Source organism: Haliotis cracherodii, unplaced genomic scaffold, assembly GCF_022045235.1.
Source record: "Haliotis cracherodii isolate W230 unplaced genomic scaffold, xgHalCrac1.p SCAF_2, whole genome shotgun sequence".
Lineage (NCBI taxonomy): Eukaryota > Metazoa > Mollusca > Gastropoda > Lepetellida > Haliotidae > Haliotis > Haliotis cracherodii.
In genome coordinates, this window is record NW_027266275.1 from 25,151,504 (window position 1) to 25,179,169 (window position 27,666).

Consider the following 27,666-nt stretch of genomic DNA (forward strand, 5'->3'; position numbering starts at 1 on the left):
CATATACAATCTATGTCTCTTTAATTTAAATAGTCAACATGAATATACACATGTATAATTGACAAATATAATCTGCAATGATTGGTTGAAGGCCGCATTACATCACAGCCAGTGTTCAAATATAGTGATAAGTCAATGAACCCCGGCCATCATATTCATGATATGGCACATGGGCCGCACTTTAATATTTACAAGTATGCATTCACAAATCAAAACTCGTATCAATACGTCCTACGCAATACCACCTCCCCCAACTGGGTTAACAAAAAACGGTAACCTATTATGCGATATATCTCAACTTGTAGTTCACAGAGAGGCTTATGGAGGTTTCGGGAGTGAAAATACATTATTACTGTTTAGTTTCTATGTACTTGCCCTTATATTCGCAATGAAACATTACGATCATTGTTTGTGAGATGATTGGGAGTATATTTTTGTGATTTGACAAAATTAGCGTTGATTAGGTCATTCATAGCGCACCCCACATCGAATATCAGCCCGATTTGGGGCCGATCTCTGATATTCTGGTGGAGGAGGGTGATGGCGTAAGGGGTGTGTGTGTGTGTGTGTGTGTGGGGGGGGGGGGGATATCAAATGGATGGTTCCGTACAAAAAGGACATAATTAGAGCAATGACCTCGACGCTGATTACATGTTTACGTGTTTCTAAATCGGACTTGTGACACCGTTCTTTCAGCCGGCGTTTTTTTTACTGCTCTCTTCACTAACAGCCGTGAATCACAGCCCATCCCATATTGTGCAACACAATAAAACGCGCTGTATATTTTTCAAGCTAGCATTATCGCGGCCCTACGTGGTAGTATTTCAGTTAAAGAGAGAGAGAGAGAGAGAGAGAGAGAGAGAGAGAGAGAGAGGCCTCGACGCTGATAACATGTTCTAAATCGGACTTGTGACACCGTTCTTTCAGCCGGCGTTTTTTTTACTGCTCTCTTCACTAACAGCCGTGAATCACAGCCCATCCCATATTGTGCAACACAATAAAACGCGCTGTATATTTTTCAAGCTAGCATTATCGCGGCCCTACGTGGTAGTATTTCAGTTAAAGAGAGAGAGAGAGAGAGAGAGAGAGAGAGAGGCTTCGACGCTGATAATATGTTCTAAATCGGACTTGTGACACCTTTCTTTCAGCCGGCGTTTATATTTACTGCTCCCTTCACAGCCCATCCCATATTGTGCAACACAATAAAACGCGCTGTACATCTTTCAAGCTAGCATTATCGCGGCTCTACGTGGTGTTTATCGGGTTCATGTCGGGGGTTTAATCAGGGGTATCCACTGTAGATGTCAGTTGACCCATCACATAGGGAACCCTGGTACACATGCTGGCAACTGTGTACGTCATCTGATCATGGACTGCGACAAGGGGCTGTACTACGACCACGGCACCAACAGCTGCGCCTACTGCTCACAACTCTGCTCCTATGTTGATATCCAGGGAACGAGAGCCGAGTGTGAGGGAAACTGCCCGGGTAGGTTGGAAACGTTACTTGAACCAAACTGAATTCTTCTCACAAAATATATAATCATCGCTGTCTCAACGTGTCCGTATGTATACCGTCAATCAAAGGTTTTCTAACGTGACTTCTGTATCTTAACTTACTCGCAGAATGGAGTGTGGTTCAGAATGGACAGTTATGGTTCAGAATTCAACCCACTCAAATACAATGTCCACCCGTCAATGCTTACAACCCCATCCACACACGAGCGCCTACAACAGTCTGAATACAACAGCAGAATTACACATACATCTATGTTACAATTCGCCAGCCATAGTTTCCAATGGTTCAGGGTCATGTTCACAATGCGGGGGTGTCAGAAGGAACAGCTGACAGAGTAAACATGTTTGTGTTGTAGGGTTCAGTGCGCGGTACAGGTTCAATGACGTATTGGCTCCTACGCATAATCTTCTACGTTATTTAAGTGTCAGGTAACCGGCGTGGAATGTTTATGTTTTTAAGTGTAGAAGCGTGTCAGAGAGAGAGAGAGAGAGAAAATATTTATGTCGCGTGTAAATAACATATACAATATAAACAATTATCATCGGTATTGGACCCAGCCTTTACAGGCTTATGAGACATCGTATGTACATTAAAACATGTATAAAAGTATCCAAGTAAAACATTGTAAGCTTTTTTCTTACATTGTACCATCATATTTTCTTATTCCAGCAGCCAAGGAACTTTTGTTGGACACCATATTTTAACGTTACATGTGCATATTGAGATCGCAAGTTACCAAATGGCTAACTATTTGTAGTACAAAATAATAAGAAAAATAACCATCAAAACACCTATTTATGTGTATGTTAACACCAGTATGATTAAACCACTTGATTAGTACATACGTGCAATTTTTAAATGTTAGGGAATATCTTCTAGTGAGAATACCAAATAATAATTTCAAAAGACATAGTTTCAGACTGTTGTAGATGTGTAACCTCATTAGACTTTAATTTCCCATCTGAGAAAATACTGTAAGCAAGAATAACAAGTGATAACTCCACCAAATACTTCTTCAAACTATTTCCTGTGGGATCACAGTTGACTAGATTTTTTGATACAATATAACAAGTAGTGTAACCGACAAAACACCTCTTTACCTGCAAGTTAACAACGACAGTGTTTAACCCTTTGATTAGCATATACTTGCCAGCTTGTGATGGAAGTGCAAGCCGTTTCCCACTTTGGTTAGCCCTACGAGCACGGGAATAGTGCTGGCAAACCAAGAAATATAATCATAACAGAATGGTTGATATTTTTTAATCACTGTTTTCATTATATACACGCAAAGTGCGTTGTGAACACTGCTATTACAAAACTGCTGTTGAAAGTATACCCAATACACCTTACGTATAATCAGTTCAGGTTAAAACTGAGTCAGGACCAGACAATCCAGTGATTGACATCATGAGCATCGATCCACGCAAATGACATACACTGACATGCATCAACCAAGTCAGCGAATCTGACCACCCGTTCTCGTTAGTCGCCTCTTACAAGCATGGTCTCTGAAAACCAATGAGGCTGAATGTAGCTTATCAGGATCAGTTGGATAGGAAGCAAACATAATATGTTAATGTGTCACAATCCTGTCGTTAAAGGTAAATGGGACAAAATATTTTATTTTTTATATTTTAGTATCAAGACAATGTTCACAGTGTGACTAAAGATTATCTGTTATGTTCTAGGTTTCCTCCAGTCCACGACGCAGTCCGTAGTCACAGCCACGACGTCAGTCCTACAAGACAACCCGTGGTCTATAGTCGCTATTGTCCTCTCGTGTTTGGTAGCGTTCGTCGCTCTGGGTGTCATCATCCATATGTACATCATACCAGCTGCAATGAGAAGACTGAAGAAACAGGACTGTTGTGGGGATGGAGAGTCCAGGCAACCCCACACCCAGGAGACAGGATCGCCGGGGGTGCGGACAGAGGCGATGGGTACGGTTATACTTTTATACACGACAAATGGAGGATGTAACACCCTTTATGATACAGTTAGATATTTCCCACAAGGACGTGGATAGAAATGAAATTATTTTAAATTTTCGCTGAGCTTTATAACAATTGTTATATTGTCTCATTGTTTACGAAGAGACCCATAGCAAGGTTTGTCACAAATAATTCAAGATGACGTAATCCATTGTTCATGACGCCATGGGGATTATTTGTGACGTCGTTCAAAGAATAGAGAAACTGAGCCGATGTCTCAACTTGAGATCACAAACCAACAATTTTCTACATTTTCTCAGAAAGTTTACTTTGGAGAATATGGAGAATAATAAAAGAGCAACGAAGATTTTACGGATCAGCCACCACATCTTGTGAATTAAAGTTGAAAGTTACAAAATGTATTCACCCGGGAAGGTAATACGTAGTTCCTCGCTGGTCAATGTTCAATAAACTTATTTTGTTATATTTTATGTTACCACATCATAACGTAAAATCTCAGTGAAGAAATATATATAATATGCTATACACTCAATAGGGATCTTGAACGATTTTGATTTGTGAATAATTAAATTTCATTAAAATGGACTTTGGAAAAAATATCAATGATGGACTAGATATTTCTCTATATACCAGAAGGCCCACACGCCTGTAACTAATGTGAATGTGCACAATGTATAATTAGAAGAAAATGTTCAAACTACTCCGAATTCCTTTCCTTTCGATGACATTTCTTAACAACAATATATACCCGGTAACATTGAATACAATTTGTTTTAAGATTCGAATTATATCTATCAAAATGGCATCAGTATTGGTGTTTACATGTGTTTTTTATTGTTGTCATCAGTAGATTTGCTGGGCAACAACAACGGACAACAGCAATGAAAATCAACATCATCACTGTCAACGACATCATGCCAAGACTCACCCAGACCACGCATTGATGACATCAGTATCGCCTTGGGCATTATTCCAAGTCTCACTCAGATCATCTCTTAATCACCGTTACAGTGTGATGACCATGAGTCCCCGGATTCATCTAGACCATGGCGTTTAATACCATCATATTGCATGAACATTGGTCAATGGCACCCTCAGGGTCAACACTCGTCGAGAAGACCATCACCTTAATGCGACTGGCATTATTCCAAGACACATCTAAAGAAAAAGCTGGACCACGTGTTTAATACCATCCTACTGCGATGGATATTATTCCAAGACACATCTATACCACTTTAATATGATCCTATTGTCATGGACATTTTAAATAAAAAGCTGGACCACATGTTTAATACAATCCTACTGCCATGGACATTTTTCCAAGACACATCTAGAGCAAGGTGATAAACCTTACACCCAAGAGCCTGAGTCACATACCAAACTTTCATTTTCAGCATTCTGTCCCAAGGGCATTATTTTGTACTTAATAGCCTCATCATTCCCATAACATGCTGTAAATAAATGAATTGTTTAATAATAGATTATTATTGGGTTTTGTTATTTTCATTTGTGTTATCTATCTATACCCCCAGACAATGTTTTGTATTTCAGGAAATGTGATGTAAATATAGTTTACATTCATCTCTTTACATCGGACATATTGTGATGTATTTTCTCAAGTCTCTGAAATAATGGTTAAATATAATTTGATATCAAATGAGTATGAGTCATTGCACGAAACGATAAGGTAAAATGGAGTTTAAAGTCGCGTTAAAAAATAGTATGTGTGTGCGTGTGTGTGTGTGTGCGTGCATGCGTGCGTGCGTGCGTGTGTGTGTATGAGTGTGGCTGTGTGTGTGTGGCTGTGGCTGTGGCTGCCTGTACTAGTCCAAACTAGTCGGTTGTTCTTTATGATATACCACAGTTACACAAATTCTTTTTTATACCTCATGTGCCAGTAATTAATAAACGTCTTTTGATATGACGCGACTAGGGAATTGAACCAGCGACCATCCACTGCGCCAACCAAACCCCCAGGACATGGACATGGTTTGTTCGTCACATCTACTCTGTGATAATCTAGTCCACCTAGTCAATCTACTATACTGTCGATCGTTGACAGGTTTAGAAATATTATTTCTGTTCAACTTGTGACCAATCTCATTAAAATCCGATCGAAGTTGTTGCTGCCGCTAAACAAAGATCTGAGGACATCCCATTACGATTCACGTCAGAACGACCTTTCGCGAACTTTGACCGACCACTGAAACGACTAACAAGAAGTCGACATCAGGCAATTAGAAAGCAGCTTTCTCGAGCTTTATGGCACTCGTTTCAACCTAGCGACTTCCATTTCAGACTACGCTTGAAAAATATGTTGACAGAGTTCTCGCTTAAAATTTTGAAAACTGAACAAACGAATATTCCGGAATGTCTAATATATGGTTGCGATTACATGGCAGTGCTTCCAACGTACTGTGCAACGCCTCCTCCGTTCAAATGTTTCTCCCATGGGACAATTTTGACGGAATCAGTGGTACGGGCCGTAACTGTCGTTCGGAATACCCCGTGTCAACGTTTATAAGGTTGCATGATCAGAAATGACATCCCGACTGTCTCTTTAATGATCTGGTAAGCGACGCTTTGATTGGTCGGATGAAAGGTCGTTCTGACGTGACCCGTAATGGGATGTCCTCAGATCTTTGTTTAGCGATAGCGAGAAGTAAGATCTGATTTTAATGAGATTGACATGAGACAGTCACGATATAGATATATGGTATATAGGGCAGATACACTCATCATTGCGCAAACACCTGGTATCATGACAAGACGATGGTGATTCATGAACACATGGTCGTAAAAAGTCGGACTCTACAATGGACACTGCTTTAGCAAAAGTTTCTAATGATCATGGACATGTTGTCGCTTTTATTTATTCTAATCACACTGTTCTGGATAGAAATATGTCGTCGACAGTTGTAATACTTGAACAAAGCATGTTTCCTGTCTGTGATAGCGTGTAACGTAAACCCGCCTATGATGCTACTTCTAAAAATAGCGCTGGTTCTGACAGGTTGTAACACAATATCCTGCGCAACAACATTTTTATGCCTGAAAAGATTACCCGATCTTGTGAAATGGTCATAGTTCATTGATGTAACACAGAAAATGTATGTACTGGCACTAACAGACGTGCTTTGTGTTCATGAAAATTATCAAACCTGGAATACCCAGATTGTTTTTGCAATGCCTTATGTAATAGTGACGATGTGGATTTCCCAGTGTGCTAATTTTAGATATCAGTCACGTAAATGCAAGTTTTGAAGCAATCAAGTCAAATATACCGAAACCTCTGCTTTTGGTAGTCTTGAAAAATGACGACGTATCTACAGTTTACAGTTTTGGCTGTTTTGGGTTCGGCATCAGCTACATCCGCGTTAAGGAGTTCGGTCACATGTGACCCTGGAATGTACTATGACTTTGCGATCGGGAGATGCGATCTCTGTGACTCTATATGTGACTACGCAGAAATTCAGGGTACTGTACTCGAATGTTCGACAAAATGTCCAGGTAGGTCATCGTTCTCAGTATGGTATTGTGTAATCCTGATTGTATTGAGGTAGACATGTAAACATGTTTTGTACTTACATTATACTGATGTATTTTATATCATAGAATCGGTAAATATTTTACAGGTAAAACTTTTACACATGACTGTTTTCAGAATTATATTTTTTGGCATATACTAATAAGGCATAACATGTACCATATACCTCTGTGTTTTATCCGGGTGAACAAATGACTTGCCTTTGCATGTGTTTGTGATGCGGATACGCTCACCTTTACGCGAACACCTGGTGTCATCACTATTTGAAAGTGAGTCATGAGCACAAGATCCTGATATAGACAGAATCGTAATGGACGGTAATAAAACTGCGATTTTTTTCTGATTATTGAAATGGTTGTGGTTCTTATATATTATTTGTTGTCAACTTTAAGATTTCAGATCCAGTTACAAAGGAGACAAATCAATAGGTATGTACATAGATATTTAATTAATAAAACCGACTCATCACCGTATGGAAATAATCAACTCACCGTATACTTTCCTTTCTGGGCATGGTATACATATGATTTTGAAACGTTTCTTGAAAACAAAATTTATATTGGATTTCAAAATTAAAATGATTTGGCATTTTAAATAATCTCAATTTGTTCTTACATAGTGTATAAAAATAATCTTTTTGAACAGGTGTGGCTTAAATTCAAGTAGATTCATGGAGATTCATTTTTTATATTTGTTGTTACAGATACAGTCACAACGACCACAGAGACAGCTTCACGATCGTGTGGGGAGGAAAGAAGGACAATCACGATGTTGTTAATAGCTTTGTGTGGTGTGTCGTTTTTGTTGATACTGATGATGGTTGTTATTATTGTTCTAACGTTCAGGCGCGCAGGACTTAACCAGAATAGTTACAGTGTTAGCAGAACAACGGAACCCTTGCTACGTAGAGATGGACATGCGCAGTGTGTAGCAGCAAATGGACAGATACTAACACAGACGGTAACTGCAGAACCAAAATCAGTTGCCTCCGAACGAGATCCAGTTCCATAATTGCCCATGTCTTCTATAAGAAGAGAGAAACATGATGACTACTTTCTGTTGACCGTTGTTACACATCAACGTCTGAATAAACACGTTTTTCTGTCATGGAAGACTTGTGGATTGTGATGACGAGGAGAGTTCAGTCCCGTTAAAGTGACCCGGAAGGAGTTCGTACCAGTAACTCAAGACCCGATCGTTAAAAGGCTGTTGATACTCATATAACGGTTGTGATGTCCAAAATATTGTTTTTGCCCAAACACTGCATAAAATGGACAGGTGTGACACAGTGTGACTCCATTATACATAAAAAAATATTGTTTATATAAGTCAGGATAAGAATTTATGGATGAACAACTTCATTATTACAATTAAGATCGACGTTTCAGTGTAGGTTCTAACACCATTATCAAGCAAGTGATATACAGAGTGTGGTTGACAAGTATATTTACAGGTAGGAGGCAAGTTGTTAGAAGTTGTTCATCCATACATCTCATCCTTACTTAGTACTCCAACTTCTAAATGCATATCAAAGAAGTTATTGTGTGTATAGTGTATGTGTTCGAATTATTTATTTTAGGACTGAGTAGTTTGTTAAAATGGCTGCGCCTGACAAGATTAAAGCAGAGATGACACATAGATACAATTATAATAAGATACACATCTACACATATGTATTCATGTACACGAGAACAGTTGTAGTTTGCATTTAATTAAACATATCATGTCTGAGACTTTACTTGCATAACGATACTTGTGTGTATTTGGGAATAAATCTTGGGCAATCATATACTGTTGTGTTATGTTTGGTATACATGTATATATTCACTTGTCTGCAATTTATATTCACATGTCCGATCCCCTTTCAACGTACCTGTTTTCACCAACGTACCATGAGAATGAAACAAATCCACAACACAATTTAACACCCAAAAAATCTACATGTGTGTGTTGGGGTGTCTAAAGTTAGAAATAGTGAATTGGTTGTGGCGCGTGGGAGTTGACGGTAACGAGTGTGACATTGAGGGTGATGTGTGGAAGTTGATGGTAACGTGTGTGAATGGTTTGTGATGAGTGTGAGTTGATTGTACCGTGTGTGAATGGATTGTGATTCAGCGGCAGTGGACTGAGACGTTTGTTAAATGGATTGTGATGTGTGAAAGTTGATTGTAGCCTGTGTGAAGTGGATTGTGATGTCCGTGAGTTGGTTGCAGTGTGTGTTAAATGGATTGTGATGTCCGTGAGTTGATTGTAGCGTGTGTTAAATAGATTGTGATGTCCGTGAGTTGATTGTAGTGTGTGTGAGTAGATTGTAGCGTGTGTTAAATGGATTGTGATGTCCGTGAGTTGATTGTAGTGTGTGTTAAATGGATTGTGATGTCCGTGAGTTGATTGTAGTGTGTGTGAGTAGATTGTAGCGTGTGTTAAATGGATTGTGATGTCCGTGAGTTGATTGTAGTGTGTGTTAAATGGATTGTGATGTCCGTGAGTTGATTGTAGCGTGTGTGAAATGGATTTGATGAGTGTCAGTTGATTGTAGCGAGTGTGAATGGATTGTGATGTGTGGAAGTTGACTCTAACGTGTGTGAATGGATTGTGATGTCTGGGAGTTGACTGTGACGTGTGTGAATGAAGTGGGAGTTGATTGTAGCGAGTTGAAGAAGAGTGAGTTGATTGTAGCGAGTGTGAATGGATTGTGATACATGGGAGTTGATTGTAGCGTGTGAATGAAGAGTGAGTTGATTGTAGCGAGTGTGAATGGATTGTGATCAGTGGGAGTTGACTGTGATGTGTGTGAATGGATTGTGATAAGTGGGAGTTGACTGTGATGTGTGTGAATGAAGTGGGAGTTGACTGTAGCTTTTGTGAATGTGTTGTGTTGTCCGTGAGTTCACGGCAACGTGTGTGAATGGATTCCGATGTCCGTGAGTTCACGGTAACGTGTGTGAATGAAATGTGATGGTTGGGAGTTGATTGTGTTACGTGTCGATTCCCAAATTGAAACAATATGTTAACCTAGAAATCTGTACGTAAAAGAATTTAGAGTGAAACCAACACACACTCAACAAATAGTAAACAATCAACAACTGTATAACAAAATTTACTAGGTTTACAAATCAATACGAATTACTTCACAGCAATTACAATGGCAGTACACAATAGAGTGGTAGTACATGATTCAATGGCAGTAACAAATACTAGATATGATGGCAGTGGTGATATAAAGCCTGGGCTGGGAATCCGGGGTCATAGGTGATCTTCACACAACCGCTGGTCTTGATGTAATATCAGATGAAATGTGAGATGACAAGTGAGGTGACCGGCACTCGCCCTCTCCACTTATATTGTTTAACTAGCTTCCAGCACTTTCAACACCGTGTGTGAGCAGTCCAGTATGACAAGAACATCACAGATTATGCCACATGTTACTGTAACGCTTGTCAACCAGCCATGCTATTCCGGAATTTAACAGGTAAATCGGGCATCTAAATATAATAACATCCTCACCACTGCTTACATTAAATAGTACATCATTCATGACAACTAATCATCGTCCAAATACAATGCAATGAACTTAATCTGAACAGAAACCATTAATACAGTTACAATACAATTGCTTAACAATAAATCACACGTGCACAGATCAATATACCATACATGCCGCTTTTTTGTTCTGCGTATTGGTTGGACTTGGTAGAGTATAAACTGCAAACTGCCACCAGATGTATGTTATATCACAGGTGTGAATATCTTCTTAAAACACACGAACCTTCACAAACAAGTACATATATATTTATAACGAACACGCTAATAACGAACTGTCGGATATAACGAACTGTTCTTTGGTGCCGTCCATTTTCAATATAGATGTTGTACATATGCTTATAACGAACTACGGTTATAACTAATGAAAATTAGTGGTTCCTTTGAGTTCGTTATAACTGTAGTTTATGTATTTACATTTAAGGAGCACTCGCTTTATCAATACAGATTAAAGCGTCGAAACTGCAAAATCTTAATCCATGTTTCATCTGTACACATATCATTTCTGAGTGAATGATTTACGCCGCTTTTAGCAATATTCCAGCAATATCACGACGGGGGAAACCAGAAATGGATTTATCATTGTGACAAACAAACTACTCATTTCAAGCTGACATACACGGTGTTAAGACTTTCTGTTCGAAATTCCATTTTTGTACCGTTACGGAATAATATGAAATATACAGTGCCTACAGCCAAGTATTGCAAATATATTTAGCATTATTGATGTCGCCGACGGCTCCGATAGGTACACGGGTACAGGTCCTCTAACCACCCATCTCGCACGCCTCCGGTCATGTCATTTCGAATCAATCCAACAAGAGTGTCCTCCCTTTATTGCATCGATCTTATCAACGCGTTCTCTCTGTCGCACCCGCCCGCCTCTCTAACATAACAACCCGCGTACACGGGACAGTCAAGAAGTAGTGCAACTCTACACAAATAGATAACCGCGAGCCAGGTGTCTAACACGCTCTAGCATTCCAGAACTATGTATGACGTCATCCATTCATAAACAAGTCACGTGATCACAACATATCGCCCGTCATAACACACAGCAAAGCGGGGTTTATCTGCCGGTTCCTATATCCGTCCATGGCTCCGATAGAGTGGTTCCTCCCTGTCCAGGTGCTTGTCACCCTGGGGCTGTGGGCCGGAGCCCTGTGGGCGTTGCCGGAATGTGCCCGGGGTACTTACAAGGACCCAATCGCGGGTAGTTGTCGGGAGTGCAGCTCGCTCTGTGATCGCGCCGAGGAACAGAAGACAGAACCTCTTTGCGCCTCCTACTGTCACGGTGAGTTCGGCCACTGACCAATGTCCAGATGGACATGTTGCATATTATAAAGTCTCTATTTATCATGTTTATTTGAAAGTCGAGTTGACGATACAAAACGGGAACATTACTGGTTCTGCTTGAGGTTGTACAGGATCTCATTACCTGACATCCTCCCGCATCGCCACAAATACCCACTTAATCTCAAGGCCATTGACACACACGTATATGTCACCCTTAGTATCATATGACTAATTTACACGCGATGTCTACATAAACGTGACATGAGAAATTCAGAAAAGGAGAAATGTCAAAATGAATTGGCGCCCTCCATCGAAATAGAAACAGTTTGAGATTCTGACAGATTACGTCATACAACAGGCCACAGCATCAAAAATGCCGGACCTTTACATACTCTTTAAAGTACATAAGGTTTAAAGCAGCACTTTAAATCCTCTGGTAGCTAGTTTAACATTGAGATACCCTCCACAGCTTCACCAGGTCACCCTATTGTAACCTGGTAACAGCACACCAGGCAAAGCTATTCACTACATCGTTACGCTCACATGCACCGTGTTAACACTGATGTGTATTAAAAATTGTGAACAGACAAGGTTGTATGTCAGTTGACATCGTCGCGTTAACATCTATAACGTGTCTCCCCTCCCCAAAGGCACCAAGGGCAAGCATTATTCATAAGATTTTTGTATTCATCAACCAGATCTAATTTGTAGTCTCTTCACGTATTAAACACTGACGAAAATCGATAATCCAATACCTTAATACCAGCGAGAACGTCAGTCTACTGGATGCCGGGCTATTACCGAGCCGTATTCCATGGTTGTTAAGCCATGTGGTTTTGAACAGACGGTGGGCTGTTGAAGAGGGCAAATTAGGGCACATTAAGTTCCTGATCAAATGTGCCCGAGTTTATGTTGCGCGTCCAATATTGAGCAGTTTCATAAGGAATATATAATCAATATAGTATTACAGAGTTTCGCTCTTGGTAGCATTGTCCCATTCTGATAAATTGGCTTCCTTTGTTAGGGAAGTGGTCTCCATGAATTCTCTAGAGTCGCCTGAATCAATCCAGTTAATTAGTACAACGGAAACTGTATATTGGATCGGGCACCTATTATGTAATACGAGTATTCAATTATGCATTGGCAAATTTGAACAGAGCTTATGCATTTCCTTAATTCTAACGTATTACTATGTTGCTCTTTATTCTTATTTCTAAATGATTGTGTGTTGTTTAAGACTGGAGGAAAGGAACAAATAAGTTGTTTTGTGTTTTCAGATTTTGTATTATAAACCCTGGTAGTTTTGTAACTGATGCATGGCCATTATTACTAGATAAACGATATATACTCACGCACAATAGTAACTGTGGTTACGTAAATAATCAATATCCGTAAAATACCAGTTATTTTGATGACTAGAGAAAGGATGATGAAAGAGATGTAGGCTTCACTGACGTTATGTACACGACTTTGGTATCTAAATTGTAAATGGACAATTTTCGATCATGACATGTTGTCTCTTGAATTTATCCCTGCATACTATATGTCTGAAAGAATAGTTTTTCGATTGCGCAAGTAAATCTAAAGTGACGGAAATGAAACCTAATGACGTTATTTTTAATATATAGAGAATCTCACCTGAGTGTCTTTTGATATCAAATATATCAACACGAGTTGATAAAAGTGGAAAAATTCCGAGGCTTGCCGAGGATTTTTGCCTTTTTTATCAACGAGTGTTGATATATTTGATATCAAAAGACACAAGGGTGAGATTTTATTTATCATCCAACATCATTCTTCCAGCTTTTTCAATGTGTTGGCAGTAATTAGCAGTGTCTTCAGTGTAAAAAAGTACTGCAAACAGCTTAAGTAGCAGAGCCATTAGTGATGTCATTTGATTGTGACGCCATGGTAACCAGTGACGTCACAATTGTCTACAAAGCATTGTGATGTAATTTCATTGCAGCGATATCTATAGTGTAGATATCGCTTGATCTCATCCAAGCGATATCTCCTGTGGGAGCCAGTTTTGGATGAAATGCAGGATTAATATATTACACTTTGAAAGGGACTGTTTTTATAAGTTTACACAGCAGTTAAAATATACAAAACCTTCAACGATCTTCCCAAACCTCTTACTATTGCCTGTATTGTGTAGACTGAAATGCAGATGTGACATTTACAGATTACAACAGGACCAGATGTCATCCCGGCTCCTACTTTAGCGTCAGTCTCAACGCCTGTGCTAGTTGCACAGTGCTGTGCTCACAGGAAACAAAGGCGTCAGAATGCCGCGAACACTGTGGGGCAGGTAAGAATACCGATACCATAACGGTATAACGATATTTCTGATATGTTCATTCTGTCGATTTTCCAATCTGATTTATGAGTTGGTGAATATAACGTTATACTTGTCCAGTGTTACGAACAATATTAAGTGACGTCATCCATTGTACATGAAGTTATAGATTGATAACGTTACGTCATTTGGACAATACACTAACGTCAGCAATTCAAAACGTCAACGCCAGAGAACAGTTCATCTCTAATGTGTGCCGAAACGGAATTCATATGGCATAAAAGGCAAAGTAGTGATAAGAATTACATGAATAAATCACTGAATTAGTGATGACACCAGGTGCTCACGACAGGGTAAGCATGTTCTGCGATTTGGCAACTCACACAATTTCAAATTGCCCTTAATCGCTTAAGTTCAGTGACACGTCACACTTATACCCCCTGCTACATGACACGCAAAAAAACTCTGGTGCATAGAACATGTCAGTCGTCTGATGACATCCATGTTACGCGGAGCTATCAAATTTCCGTTATCTATGACCAGTGGTGTTCCCTCCTGCCCACATCACCCTCTCCGCGATACGTCACGACCTCCTGAACGCAACAGGCAGCCATATGTTCTCCCCTTCGGCCGAAATCACGCAGTCTTCCATCAGCTGTGAACAGACAGAACCGGCTTTCACCAGTGAAGACGGCTCTCAGCCAGCCACGTCGCTGCCAACGAGGCACAGACCGGGTCCATCCCAATCTCTGACAACGATATTGCAGTGTCTATAACTGTCCTCTGTGAGGCCTGTAACCCCTAATTCTGTGAGCCCTCAGTCGCCAAAAGCATTCGTCGCTGATTACGTCACTGTCAGGAATCGTTTTCGGAGATGTAAAGTGCGCAAGTATCGGTCTTCATTGGGTGTAGTTACCCTTGCCTGATGGTGGCATGGCTGACGTTTGCCCGGTCTGTCTGTAACGTTGTATCAGGTAAGATACAGCAACACGGGAGCAACCAAACAAAAGTTCTAGAAAATCTGGGCATGTATCTGTATCATACCCAGGGCCCGCACGCGTTGTTCGAGTGTCACCCGGGGTATTTTGGCGGTGTTTTTTTTATCAGCATGATTGTCTGACATGCCGTCCATATCATTTATATACTACTATTGCACTATTGTAGTTTGGGCTGCTGCGGCACTTTTTCGCTTTTTATACACACAAAAAAGTGTCATGGACTTGGATCACTTTCTGCAAACTGCAATGTTGTGTTTGGACGATGTGTTTTGCATTGATTTAGTTTGAACTTGTGTTTTTAAATCTATGCAATTTCATTTTTGAAGTAGTAAAGTTTTTTTTGTGGAGGTCAGTTTACATTATGAAGTTATCGCTTTGTTCGTTTCGGGTATAAATATTGGTCCCCAGCATCATGAGCGACGACGAAATGAAGCTGATGGTCCGGCTTGGTGACTTGGTTGATTGCATGTGATCGTATCCCATTTGCATTGATGGATGCTCATGATGTCAATCACTCAGTCACTTACAAACATCCGTTAAATAAAAATCTGGAAACTGATTATTTGAATGTGGCTATCGTTGAAGAGTATCTTTACAATCATGCATGAACAGCACATGTTACACGTGCAAAAAGAAACCAAAGTGTTTGCGCATGTAGGGGAAAGCACAACGAGTGAGTGAGTGAGTGAGTGAGTGAGTGAATTGGGTTTAACGCCACTTTGAACAGTAGTCCAGTTATATCGCGGCGTGTCAGATTAATGTGGGAGGAAAGCCCGAAGTGATGCAGGTCTTAGACGTTTACCAGTTCGGTGAAACCCACGAGCACGGGTATGGTGCTGACAAACCTAGAAACATAAACGGGGCGAACCGGGATTCGAACCCAAAATCATAGGTTTCTGGCGTACCCAAGGGACGCAACTCTGCACAGCGAATCGCGGCGCTTTAGACGACTGGGCCACCCGTGCCCCCGGAAAGCACAATGACTTATGAAATTCATCTAAGCATACGCATAAAATGCCTGCGAGACAGTGTCTCAATGAACAGACATAATGGCTAATTGTTGGTACACGAAAGACAGGACGACAGTGTCTCTAGTTGTTCGAATGTTTGACAAATCAAAAGTGTAATTTCTCGACAATGTGACAAGTACCGTCAAACAGGTGGGGTTGCAATGAGACCTGTTCGTGGTAGGCCTAAAAAACGACACCAAGACAAGATCGTCTCATCACATTAACTGCTCAATAGATTCAAATCTATTAGAAAACTCTGTACAATAGAATTCTGTCACACATGATAGGCAAACTGATTTAGTTATTGTGAATGGACATTTGATGATGCCATTTTTCAAAATGTTGTTTGATTCGCTAGAATTCTCGGCAGAGACTGAACAGTCACAATGCCACACCACATAGGTCTTCAGCAACCCATGCTCGCCGTAAGAGGCGACTAACGGGACCGGGTGGTCAGGCTCGCTAAATCGGTTGATGCATGGCATCATATCTCAATTGCATGGATTGATGCGCATGATGCCAATCACTGGATTGCCTGGTCCAGTCTCGAGTATTTACAAATCGCCGTCATATAGCTGGAATATTGCTGAGTGCGTCGTTAAACAACAAACAAATAAACAAACATCATGGTCAGGTCGTCACCGATTACCTCCGACGAGAAGGCAACGGACACTGGACAGGCCCGCTAAGTCCTCTGACATGCCCCCCAATACAGCATAGGTGTGGTGTTCTCGTGGGGAGTGCACACAGGGACCTAGCACCCGCCAACGTGGCCAAGCTTGGGGTAGCTCTTTAGGTGGAATGGTTGGTAATATCAAGGGTAACCATACGTAAGTTAATCAACAGTTTACCATCAAGGTGTCGATCATGTATCCCCCAAATTGATCTGTACGTCCGAAAATAATTTTGCGGACATTTATCGTCATTACATCTTCAATATCATTTCATCAGTTCCCTATTTTATATCGGTAGTATACCTGGAATATTGGTGAGTGCGGCGTTAAACAACAATGAAACAATCATTTGGAAAACCGCCAAAGATTTAGGTCTTACATAAATGTTTCACGCCAAATATAACCCGTAACCCCTCGCAGAGCGATGGTTCTTCTCTAATGATTGCACACGGATGTTACAGCTTCTTGACAAATCATCTACATTACATTGTCTGCTTAGCGATGTTTCTCTAAAGTGTATTAAGATTTCTACAATGATATTGGAGAATACCGATTGTGATGGGTCAGTCAAGGGGTTTGACAACAGATTAACAATTCCGGATCACTGCACAGTAATATATGTTTTGATTTAAACGGTAAAACTGAAAAATCTCAGAAAACATTGTTGATGTCATAATAAACCCTTACTAACGTTTGCATTTTTGTGCACGTTGTAGGATATGAAGTATGATTCCGTTGTGTATAATTTCACTTTGTAGAAGCGAGGTTTATTTTGATAGGGCGATTTAAAAAGAGACATATATGCATGATCAATAAACGCCGTAATAGCACGATGAAGAAGACATGGCACAGGGACATGTGAGGGAGGAGCTGTAATGACGATCCATTTCAACTGCTCTCCTCCTTTAAAAATAACAGGAATATTTGCAATTCTTCAACAACATAATCCGATCGTTGAGAATAGAAGATCCATTGAGCCTTATGCACGGGAACAGGGCTAATGGAGGGCGGTGTTCCAAACACCGATCAACTAATCTGGTGGGATGATGGTGGGGAGATGATCATCCACGGATCATGTGTAGTTGCAATGCACCTCATTGCAGTTGATCATGAGTAGTACGTTGTACACAAATGCAACCCTTTCTAAACGCAACAACTTCCTCAAGCCGTGTCTCTATTCGAGCATGTTTATCGTCACGAAACGATGTGTCCTTGACTAGATCAATGACGATCTCGATGTGACGTTCCCTGTACCGTGCTTTTGAACAGCAGAACAGAAAGCATGGAAACGCCATTCTCTGTATCAGCATGATGACGGCTCGGACTAAGTCATCAGTTGTGCAGGCCTGCCGTTGATGCTGTAGATTTGGGTCTGCGATCTGGTTTGTGACAGAGATACCAGTACTTACAGTCCTGTGGCCTTGTCGTCTCTAACTTATGGTTATGGTTTCAATCAAATGTGTCTTAAATCCTTGAAAAACTTAACAGATCTCACTATGGCTTTTTTTCAGACTTCAGTGCAAGTATCGCCAAGGCTCCTAAAAGGTTGAGCACAGGGATGGTTGTGCTGATTGTGTTTATTGTCATCGTTGTCTTCATCCTCGGCATCTTTGGGGCTGTGCACCTCCTCAGGCCGGGCAGCCGACTGTCGTGGAGAAGTAGCAACCCATATCGACGACCTCAGTCGGCACCGGATGATTTCGATGACCCTCACAGTATTTTTTCTTCAAATGGTATGCAATATTCGTGTGACAGTGCTTTCCCTTCGAATGGTATGTACTTTTCGTACCTTGCTCTACATGTGGTTGTCCTCGATGTTTGTGAAAAATGCTATTATGTTGTAACTTTCGTTATGGTTCAACACATAATAATCAATACTTCAGACGAAGAACCACGTGTGAAGGTTTCAGGCTTCCTAAAACAACGTTGACGTAATACAGACACTATTGTTAACGTAATACAGACACCATTTTTGACGTAATATAGACACTATTGTTGACATAATAGACACTATTGTTGACATAATAGACACTATTGTTGACATAATGGACACTATTGTTGACGTAATACAGACACTATTGTTGACATAATAGACACCACCGTTGACGTAATACAGACACTATTGTTGACATAATAGACACTATGGTTGACGTAATACAGACACATGTTGACGTAATACAGACACTACTGTTAACGTAATACAGACACCATTTTTGACGTTATATAGACACTATTGTTGACATAATACAGACACCGTTGTTGACATAATACAGACACCATTGCTGACGTAATACAGACACGATTATTGACGTATAACAAACTGCATTGTTGACGTAATACAGACACCATTGTTGACGTAATACCGACACCATTTTGACACAAAAGAGACTCCATTGTTGGCGTAATACAGACACTTGTTGACGTAATACAGACACTACAGTTTACGTAATAGACACCATTGTTGACATAATACAGACACCATTTTGACATAAAAGAGACTCCATTGTTGGCGTAATACAGACATCATTGTTGACGTAATACAGACACTTGTTGACGTAATACAGATACTACTGTTAACGTAATAGACACCATTGTCGACATAATACAGACACCATTGTTGACGAATTACAGACACCATTGTTGACATAATACAGACACCATTGTTGACCTAATACAGACGCCATTGTTGGCGTAATACAGACACCATTGTTGACGAATTACAGACACCATTGTTGACGTAATACAGACACCACTGTTGGCGTACTACAGTCATCATTACGAAATTAATGTGAAATGATGTCACAATAGATAATACCACAACAGTCTAACATAATGCTGTCAATGCTTGGCCATATAGCTTTTCCTAACACGCTGATATTCAACCAGTTCACATACACTCGTGTCGCAAAATGTCCTCTGTCCCTCCAATTACCAATGCACATCACCAACACCTGGTGTCAGTAGTGGTGCTTCAATGATTTATTACTCAAGACAATGCTGCTGCTGTTACAATTCCATCGAACAGACAAACGAAATACTACTTACACGCTATAGTTGCTTGAAAGAACACATATTTCTATACCGCACTTTTCCAGACATATCTGCTTATCCCGGAACGTTACGTTGTTTGAAAAGCATCTCATGACACAATAATGCTTGCTCTGGATAATCACTTATTATGTCTTGTAAAATATTGAATGGAAACGCACTGCTTGAATAGCAAATCCAATTAGGAATAATTGGCATAGTCGAGATCATTATTGGAATAACAATAGGTATCGTATTTATTATCTATATGACCTTGAGCTGGATGAGCTTGGTAACAATTTCAGCATCATTTATTTATCTTACAAATAGATTTACCTTCTTCATGTACAAGATTTCTTTCCCAAACTCTTAGACATACAAACCAAATATTACGTTATTTTCAAGCATAAGCACATGCTACTAATGTTTACTAGTTAGGTTTCTTCATTAAAACAGCATAAACTTAAAACTATCCCAAAGTACACACTAATACAATCCGGCTCAATCATTGATGTCATGTTTTAAACTGAGCATTCGTTTCAAACATGGAAATGAAAAACGTCGACGTCAGAGGCTAGATTATCTGAAGAGACACATTCCACTGGGCGTAAAAGGGAAAGTAGTACTGAAACTTTATGAATAGGGCGTAGATACTGAGGTGTACATGTATACACAACGTTTAAGTCACAAATTCATGAGAAATCTCTGCTATAATGTAGAGTTGATTGCAAGATTGGTGCAATGAGTGCACTATCAAATAGTGATGATACAATGTTCGCGGGAAGGTTAGCGTATCCTGCCCCACCGGTGGCACCCGTCACAAACAGCAAAAGCAAGTCAGTTGTTCACCTGAACAAACACGGGGACACACGGTACAAGTCAAATTAGGGAATCGCCACATATCTACCGTAAAACGTTTTGAAAGCTTTGAAAGCATTTAATGGTTTAGCCTTGATGAAACCACTTTTGAGCAAGAGTAGTTTGACGCTCTCTGCAGTCTTCACAAAGAGTAAGCATGTTTATACCTCAAAAGGTGCTGGAATATGGCTCTACATAAAGGGAAAAAGTTGACTATTGGAAAGTTGAAGTCATCCCTCTTGTTTTAGTCTTAATGTGAAACAGACGAGGTGGTTTCACTGGTATCCTGTTTGGCTATTGGCCGTTATTGAACGATATCAGATCATCCACAGACCTGAAGGTTTAGGTTAAACATCATGGCAAAAGTCCCGTGTTTTGATTTTGCACATTCCGTTTATATATTCCAATTCATAACTACATGTTTATCTATGGTCACCATGCTTAGAAACACATACCCCATGGATCAAGGCAAGGAGTTTTCCCTTAAGTGTGCCACGTGGGAGTACACAGCTGCAATGTTGTAACAAATACAGAATTACACTTGGTTCTGTTCAGAGATTGCAAGAATTTAAGCCAATCGTTTGAGTTTTTGAGAATCCACTTGGTATTAATCCCACTTGTCTCAAATACTTCATGTTGATATACAAGTCCTCCTTGAGACCCGTGAAGATTCCGGGGTAGAATAGGTCTTCAGCAACCCATGCTTGCCGTAAAAGGTGACTCTGCTTGTCGTAAAAGGCGACTAATGAGATCGGGTTGTCAGGCTCACTGACTTGGTTGATGTATGTCATCGATCCCAATTGCGTGGATCGATGCTCATGATATCAATCACTGGATTGTCTGGTCCAGACTTGATTATTTACAGACTGCCGTCATATAGCTGGAATATTGCTGAGTGCGGCGTTAAACAACAAAGCAACCAAGCAACCAACCTTCCTATATTTTGTTAAGGAGTATGGTCAGGGATTTGGTGGTACATTTGCTCGACCCAGCAACATATATGTCTCTTGTACAAATTGTTATCGAGCTTTGGGTTCATGCAAAGTTGTTATGGGAAATATTATATTACTGGCTCATTGTTGTGTGCTCATTAATGTTCTTGCCAGTGAAGGTTCGGGGTAGAATAGGTCTTTAGCAACCGATTCTTGCTGTAAAAGGCGACTTCCTTGCCGTAAGAGGCGACTAACGGGATCGGGTGGTCAGACTCCCTGGCTTGGTTGATGCATTTTATCGTATCCCAATTGCGTGGATCGATGCTCATGATGTCAGTCACTGGATTGTCTGCTCTAGACTCGATTATTTACAGACCACCGTCATATAGCTGGAATATTGCTGAGTGTGGAGTTGAACTACAAACAAACAAACTAACATTAAGTTTCTCTCTGTGTTCCCAGATGACCTGGCACCGTTGGAAGAAGAAGATCACAAGAACCCTATGGGATTCTCAGATTTGAATCTTACCATACAGAACAACCCAGTGACGTAGGCTCTATAGCTATGGTGTGAATACATACAAACTTGGGCACGGGCCATGGGCCGTAACTTAGCCGTGAAGATCGATAACATCGTGATACCTTGCACTGAAGAAATGTTCACATGTGAGCAGGGGTTGCCTGAACGTTATACCATTACTCTATTAGCGGCACCATTTCGTGAGTCACCTAGTGTCAACTAGATATATACACCATTGAGAAGAGACTGTTGATATGTGAATCAGTACTATGTTTTATAGTGGCACTACATCGTGAGAACCTTATATGTCCCTGATGGTCGTAGATGACATCTCACTTGTCTGCTTCTCAGACCATTATGTCGCCTTTCACGGATTCGGATAATTCTACAGCACTAGATACTATTGCAATGTGAATTTCAGTTAATGTACAGTGATGACATGTTTTCCGGACGATAACTGAAACGTTTAGACGTGGACAAAGAATATATACAGATTCGTTAATGAGGAACTTCGTTAAACCGGACGATCTAACAGAACGGTGTTGTCCGGATTAACGAGATCTCACTGTATATAACTCCATACAGCTGGCACAGCTTCTGCATCTATTGTATCTGCATCATTACACTACGTTTTGCAGCATTGCATGAGTAGGCATTATTTACTCATTTTCATTTATACACTGAAACACTTTGAAAACGCTTATTCGAATTTTGGAAATATTTGACAAAATGGTCACAAAATTCAAATTACGTTATGCGTATATAGGCATGAGAAAATCAAACACAACAATGTCATTTTGCCACCATAATCATCATTCTTTGTCTTGCGAGTAAATATTTACTGCTAAAATCGTTGTCTTTCCCTTCGCTTTGATTATGCGTTTTCATTGTGTGAGTATATATGATTCATTATTTAAATTATAATAATTATAATTAGAATCACTTTATTTTGTTACGTTGCAACATCATATGACATCCAAGTTGATGAATGGATACTTTTTTTTATCCCACCCTCAGGTGAGACTATGGAATTTAATGTACCGTATTCGACGTAATAAGCGCCCCGCTCTAATAAGCGCCCACGGCAATATTTGCTAATATATTGGCTAGTGAACAATCCCAATTAGCACCCCTTCCGATTGATCAATGTACACATGACTTATTTATTCGTGTATAATACGCACTAGTGTGTTATATGCGACCTTATTTATGGGAAATTAAATTCTGGGTAAGTATATCTGTCGTGTATAATACACACAGACTTTTATTTTGTATCATTTCAGGCTGTCAGCATAAACCACGAAATTTACAATGTTTCAACTCTGTATTTTTTTCTCCAACATTTTATTCTAATAAGAGCCCCCTATTTCAAATTTTGAGAGCGCCCTGGGCGCTTATTACGTCGAATACGGTTTTTAATTCTGACTTGCTGTGAATCGCCCTAGGTTTTTCGTGCCCTGTTTCCGAGTAAATTTCAACCTGGATGGAGATCCCCAAGTTGTAACACCATTATTATGATTCGAAGCATTGAATGTTCATAGTTTTCGTTCGACATTTATATTTTCCACATTATTAATCAGACATTTTATATCACTTTGTGTGATAAGTACTGTACTGTAGTTTTGTTTCACCATTGTATAACATTAGGGTGTCATGTGACAGGGGTAGAGACATAAACACATGTCTGCAACAATCTAATACTGCTTTAACACCTGTATCAGAATGCTACATACATGAGTATATACTACTCAAAATAAATAAAGGACCACCCGTTTCTTCCATATTGCTATAGTTCATGTCACGCATATTAACGGCATATTAATTGTAGAAATATTGAAGAATCGGGTTGTTCTTAGCTTCTTCAGGGTAGTAAAAGTCGCAGAGAATCGGATGATACAACGAAGTCAACCAAAGTCATGAAAGAATGCGTCATATTAATATCAGGGACTGTGGTCGATATCTGGATATACTTCTTAGCATATCATCACTAAGTCATTTAAAGCATGTGTTTCTCTTACAATTTATCATGTAATAGGAGCGATGGATAAAGCGTCGTTTGCTCGTCACGCCGAAGGCCCGGGTTAGATTCCCACGTGGTTACAATGTGTGAAGCCCATTTCTGGTGGCTCCGTCGTAATATTGTTGGTATATTGCTAAAAGCGGCGTAAAACCATACTCACTAACTCTCATGTAATACGCATTACTATGTAGTAAATGTACATTCCAAATTTCTTCCTTCGGGCCGCTCTGGCAGTTGTATTTTGAAGACAACTGAATTTTCATTATCTTATCATTTACAAAGTGTTATTTATTGTTATGCCATTTATTTAAATGTTACGTTTAATATACAAATGGCGACAACATCATAACAATGTACATTCATGTATATCACGTTGAAGTATTTGTTTTTCAACTATAGTGAACGGGATCACATTTAAAACTTCATGTAAACTGTCCCACCTTCTCGCATGCTGATTACGCCGTGAAGATCGATGCAACCTCTCCCTGCATAATATATGCCGCTATCTCAAAATTGTTGGCGTGGATCAACCCTTATTTGATCATATCAGCCATTTTATCCTTAGCTTACCCTGGCCGATTGTGTGTCATCGTACCCCAGTCTATCATCCCTTGGCAAGAGTGTTCACTAGCCTTTACCAAAGTCGACTTTTCAGAAAAATAGACTTCGATATAGGCAAGTGGGCACTCTTTCCAAGGGGAGGTCCATTCATCACATTGTCGTTCATCCCTTGTATCGGATCGCCCTTGGCTTATATATGGCGTGGACACATTCAAATTCGCCATCATAGATTCGTTTCGGAAGTGACGTCACCAGCACCCTCCCTCTTATCACTAACTTAGCACATTGGCGCTTGTTTTAATAATGAAAGGACATTTTAATTTGATTCAACGTCTATGTTTAGCGTTGTGTCATTCTAACTCTACTCGAAACAAGGATGTAGTGGTGATGGGTTCGGGGTAATTATCATAAAAGAAAGGAAACGGATAAACTGGATAACCGAGGTGGTATGGGACGTTGTTCGTGTGTTCAGTCTCTGGTCTGACTGGACCAGACTCAATTAGCAACAGATTATTGTCGACTGCCTCATTAAACACTCACTCACTCACTCCTCACAGAATGCGCTGCATGATCTGAAGTCAAATTGATGTCATTCATCTTCATCTGCCTGACAATCTTATCTTCAGTACCAGTGAGTCAGTGTCTGTCAGTGTAATACGTTAATCTGCATAACTTTTATTTGTAGAAAGCCGTCGAATTATACCCAAAGCATACATGCATCACAATGAATTTCCCTTTCTGCACAAACTACCAGTACGGACTCATTTGTAAAAACTCAACTGTGATGGTAAAATAAATATGAAAAATGCCGCGCTTTAAATTAGCGGTCGATGACTACCTTTTAACTGAAGTGGGTCACTGCAACTTCACTGAGACTTCACTGCGACTTCACTACGACATCACTTTTAATGTATACATGTATTCGGTGGATCACCTGTTAATTCTAACAACACTAGTCTTTCAAACTACTTACCACGGAAGGGCGTTCCGGGTTACGTCAAATTGTAATGTGTAACTTTTCTAACTGATTATGATAATGAAGAGCACGTTGAGCCCAATCATAGTAAAAGCCGTACATCCAAAGACGGAACAATGGTTGTGCAATGTCAATAATAGCAATACCGTCATATGTATTAATTCCCTGTTTCTGTTCTGTTGATGTGCATTTATTAATGACGGTGTAAAACGTTGTCGTACTTGTATTAACTATAGCTAGCTACATTTCATGTGTTTGTTTTTCTTAAATGTATTTTATTACCGATCGCCATAAACGATTTTGATTCTATCCCGCCGATCCCAACTTGACTGAAATACTGATTTGGATAACACGCAATATCAAGGACTGCACATACAGTGTTACAGATAGGGCCAGACTTCTTGTGGTTCGAGGCAGTCGGGTCTGTAGGTCCAAATACTATAAAAATAATAATAAATTTCAATTTTTAATGTAATTGTTTTTTATTTCCTCAAAATCTTATGTAGGCAGAGAATTCATATACGGGGACGTGAGTTTCTACATTTTCAACATGTTTTAATTACAGTATTTATATTGATAGCGACAGTAAATAAATGTTATTTCTAACATTTTACTTATTTCTGGTCAGCGGAATAAAAAAGTGCTCCACTGCTTTTTATTTGTTCACTCTTCAATTTTTGGGAATCGGCAGATTCGTAAACCAAGTGTAAAAAGGTCAGGCCGAAAGATTGAAAGTACATGTACTTTGGTTTCTGATCCGTGAAGATTCGGGTTAGAATAGGTCTTCAGGAACTCATGCTTGCCGTAAAGGGCGACTATGTTTGTCGTTAGAGGCGACTAACGGGATCGGGTGGTCAGGCTCGCTGACTTAGTTGATGCATGGCATCATATCCCAATTGCATGGATTGATGCCAATCACTGGATTGTCTGGTCCAGACTCGATTATTTACAGACTGCCGTCATATAGCTGGAACATTGCTGAGTGCGGCGTTAAACAACAAACAAACAAACACAGCGGTGTGGTCAGCTTACTCTGGTAGTTTATAAACTGTATATGGTAAAGCATGCATAATATATTTGCAGGCAATTTAAATGCCATGGTGACAACACACTCTGTAAACTTTATAAGGTGTACAAGTAAGAGAAATACTGAAATTATCTCGATTATGTAAGTCGAAGCGATAATTATTATTAATAGGAATGAAGAATGATAGCAACGTTAAACATGAGTATTCAAGGTTTGGCTTCATATTATGTTTGTCTTATGTCCTGTTGTGCAACTTTTTAGTGGTTATAGTGATCAATTTTTGAGATCATGGTCTGTGTTAAATTGTTATTTTGTAGGTTTTTGCATACTATTGTAATCATTTCGACTACCTTTGACCATTAAAAAAGCGTCGAAATCCAAGATGGCCGCCAAACTATGTTTACTTTCTGTACTATACCTTGTTTGAAACTAATCACCACACGACTACAACTCCAATTTTTTCACTTGAAAATTCTTCTCAAACATTGACCTATATTAAAACAATAACAACGGGTCTAGAAATGATCCTTCGACTTTATGGAACAATGTCCAAATGTCATACCTTCCGAAAACTGGGTGCGCTAGGTCGTCAGGCTGGCCCCCGGACTGTAAGAACGAATGAAAATATCATCCTCACATTGCATGACAATAATTATATTTATATTTTGTGTAATACTTGTTCAGTGGTATTAGCTAGCGATGATTTTGTACAAAACAATTAAGCTTACATTGATTAAAATTTGTTTGTAAGTATATGGTTGTTTGTTTTGAAGTCGTTCCATGGGTGTAAAAAATGGATGCGCGTGTTCGCCAATGAAATAGAGCGGAAGGAGTTGCGTCCCTTTAAAGCGCCATGGTGAGCCGGTGTGCATGTCATCTCTCGACAGTAATGCTTTTGCTTCAGTTG

The 27,666-nt window shown here is 39.8% G+C and overlaps 3 protein-coding genes across 5 annotated transcripts; all 3 read left to right on the top strand.

The window, feature by feature from the left end:
- The first annotated feature begins 877 nt into the window (after window positions 1-877).
- LOC139468863 (uncharacterized) lies at window positions 878-4,918 on the top strand. 2 transcript variants are annotated; one of them, XM_071250998.1, is made up of 3 exons: window positions 878-1,489; window positions 3,208-3,459; window positions 4,322-4,918. In XM_071250998.1, the coding sequence occupies exons 1-3, from the start codon at window positions 1,369-1,371 to the stop codon at window positions 4,354-4,356; spliced, it is 408 nt and encodes a 135-aa protein (XP_071107099.1). In that variant the 5' UTR covers window positions 878-1,368; the 3' UTR covers window positions 4,357-4,918. The 2 variants fall into 2 exon arrangements, with proteins under 2 accessions (XP_071107099.1, XP_071107098.1); XM_071250997.1 differs by having other exon boundaries at window positions 1,151-1,489; window positions 4,319-4,918.
- A 1,644-nt stretch (window positions 4,919-6,562) lies between these two features.
- On the top strand, window positions 6,563-8,805 carry LOC139468865 (uncharacterized). Its single transcript, XM_071251001.1, has 3 exons — window positions 6,563-6,981; window positions 7,411-7,446; window positions 7,722-8,805. Exons 1-3 carry the CDS (start codon window positions 6,786-6,788, stop codon window positions 8,027-8,029), a joined length of 540 nt encoding a protein of 179 aa, XP_071107102.1. The 5' UTR covers window positions 6,563-6,785; the 3' UTR covers window positions 8,030-8,805.
- A 2,722-nt stretch (window positions 8,806-11,527) lies between these two features.
- Window positions 11,528-27,464, top strand: LOC139467877 (uncharacterized). Of its 2 annotated transcripts, none has more exons than XM_071249395.1 (4): window positions 11,528-11,855; window positions 14,043-14,168; window positions 18,350-18,610; window positions 22,118-27,464. In XM_071249395.1, exons 1-4 carry the CDS (start codon window positions 11,657-11,659, stop codon window positions 22,207-22,209), a joined length of 678 nt encoding a protein of 225 aa, XP_071105496.1. In that variant the 5' UTR covers window positions 11,528-11,656; the 3' UTR covers window positions 22,210-27,464. The 2 variants fall into 2 exon arrangements, with proteins under 2 accessions (XP_071105496.1, XP_071105498.1); XM_071249397.1 differs by having other exon boundaries at window positions 18,350-18,571.
- Window positions 27,465-27,666: the final 202 nt, after the last annotated feature.